The sequence below is a fragment of the Chrysochloris asiatica genome, unplaced genomic scaffold, assembly GCF_000296735.1.
Source record: "Chrysochloris asiatica unplaced genomic scaffold, ChrAsi1.0 scaffold00310, whole genome shotgun sequence".
In the NCBI taxonomy this organism is placed as follows: Eukaryota; Metazoa; Chordata; class Mammalia; order Afrosoricida; family Chrysochloridae; genus Chrysochloris; species Chrysochloris asiatica.
Window position 1 is genome coordinate 3219221 of NW_006408828.1, and position 1613 is coordinate 3220833.

At 42.0% G+C, this 1613-nt stretch overlaps 1 protein-coding gene across 1 annotated transcript in view; it reads left to right on the forward strand.

Annotated features, from left to right (window-relative positions):
• LOC102830941 (solute carrier family 22 member 9-like) overlaps positions 1–501 on the forward strand; it is a gene marked incomplete at its 3' end in the record, with an annotated part of 5524 nt that extends 5023 nt beyond the window's left edge. The window contains exon 4 of the mRNA XM_006875064.1: positions 378–501. Coding sequence (XP_006875126.1) covers positions 378–501 — 124 coding nt within the window. The remainder of the gene's footprint in view (positions 1–377) is intronic.
• Positions 502–1613: the final 1112 nt, after the last annotated feature.

Here is a 1613-nt window from a genome sequence, read left to right on the forward strand (position 1 = left end):
ACTGCTAACCTTAAGGTTCGCAGCCCGATTCGTAACCACTACGAAGTGTACATATATTAGGAATGTACATTTGCTTGGCCCCTACAAAGGCCTTGGAAGGTGGAAGTCACCATTGACTTTCATGAGCTTTGTGGTACATTTCCACCTGAGTAAGAGGGGAGACACTTTGACACCAAGTCTGTATTCCCGGCAGTGAAGTGGTGCTGCATGGGGGTCGTCCTCAGATTGTCAGAATCATGGTACAAAAGAAGGTAGGTTACATCTCCTGGTATACTGGTAAGTGGAGGGTAGTAGATGGAAGTGGGCATGTCAGCAGTGCAGTTCTATGAAAAGAAGCAATGAAGAGTGATTGTCCCTATGTCTTCCTCTTTGATTAGGTGGCTTGCAGAGTCAGCTAGATGGCTGATTGTCAACAATAAACCAGATGAGGGCTTAAAGGAACTTAGAAAAGTTGCACGCATCAATGGAATAAAGAATGCTGGAGAGCTCTTGACTATAGAGGTGAGGTGGAAAGGGAATTTGATGAGGGGAAGTAGGGAAGACATACTTGACCTCTACACTAGTCAGTGTGCATAAGGGAAGCAGAGGGTAGAATGCAGGCATGGTTATGAGCCTTCCTCTCTCACTGTCCTAGTTCGAAATGGGTATCAACAGAACATTGTAGGGCTGGCACTGAAGGAGAATGTGCTGACAAGGATTGGACACAGTTATTTGGACTCAACAGAAGCAAAATGCATCGGGTATTCGTAAATGGAGAGGTTGTGCTCTGGTCTCTCAAATTTTGTAAGGTATAGTGACCCAAATGAATCCATTCTTTTTCAGTGAATAATCTTTGGGTCTTATTTCAGGATGCTAAGGCCAGTAGAAGGAACTGTTAGTTATCCTTGGAAGAGAGCATAACAGAGATTTACTTACTTCGTCATTCATTCATGCATGCATTGATTCAAGATATATTTAGTGACTGATTAACCGGGTGCCAGGTTCTGTGCTAGTCCTGGGAATATGGCAATGATAGCAGCAATCACAAATCCCTATTTTGTAGAACGTATATTTTTCGTGTTACACATTCCAAGAGCATGACTGAACGCAATATTTAAGAGGCTGTGTTTTGTTATTCACAAGTATAAGAATTAGCTATTGCTATAGATCATTAAGTAAATATTCATCAAGTCATGCCTATACATAGATATTTATTGAACAATAATAGTGTGCCAAGCATAGGGCTAAACCATGAATAAGTTAGGGTCCTGATCTTCAAGGAACATTCACATGAATCTGACAGAGAAAAAATCATGTTGTCAAGTATCGTTGAGTCATGTCACTCCCAGGTACAGCAGTCCTGTGTCATCCCCAGTCATAGTTATGTTTGAGCCCACTGTTGCAGACAATATCAGTCCATCCTATGGAGGGTCTTCCTCTTGTTCACTGGCTCTACTTTACCAGGCATGATGTCCTTCTACAGGGACTGGTCATCTCTCATCCTCCCTTTTAAAGATCATTCTTCCAAGACAGATTTGCTTGTTATTCTGGCAGGGCTTGGTAGATTCAACATTATTCACCACTGCCATAATTGTTATTAAGTGCCATCAAGTCGGTTCTGACTTATAGTGACT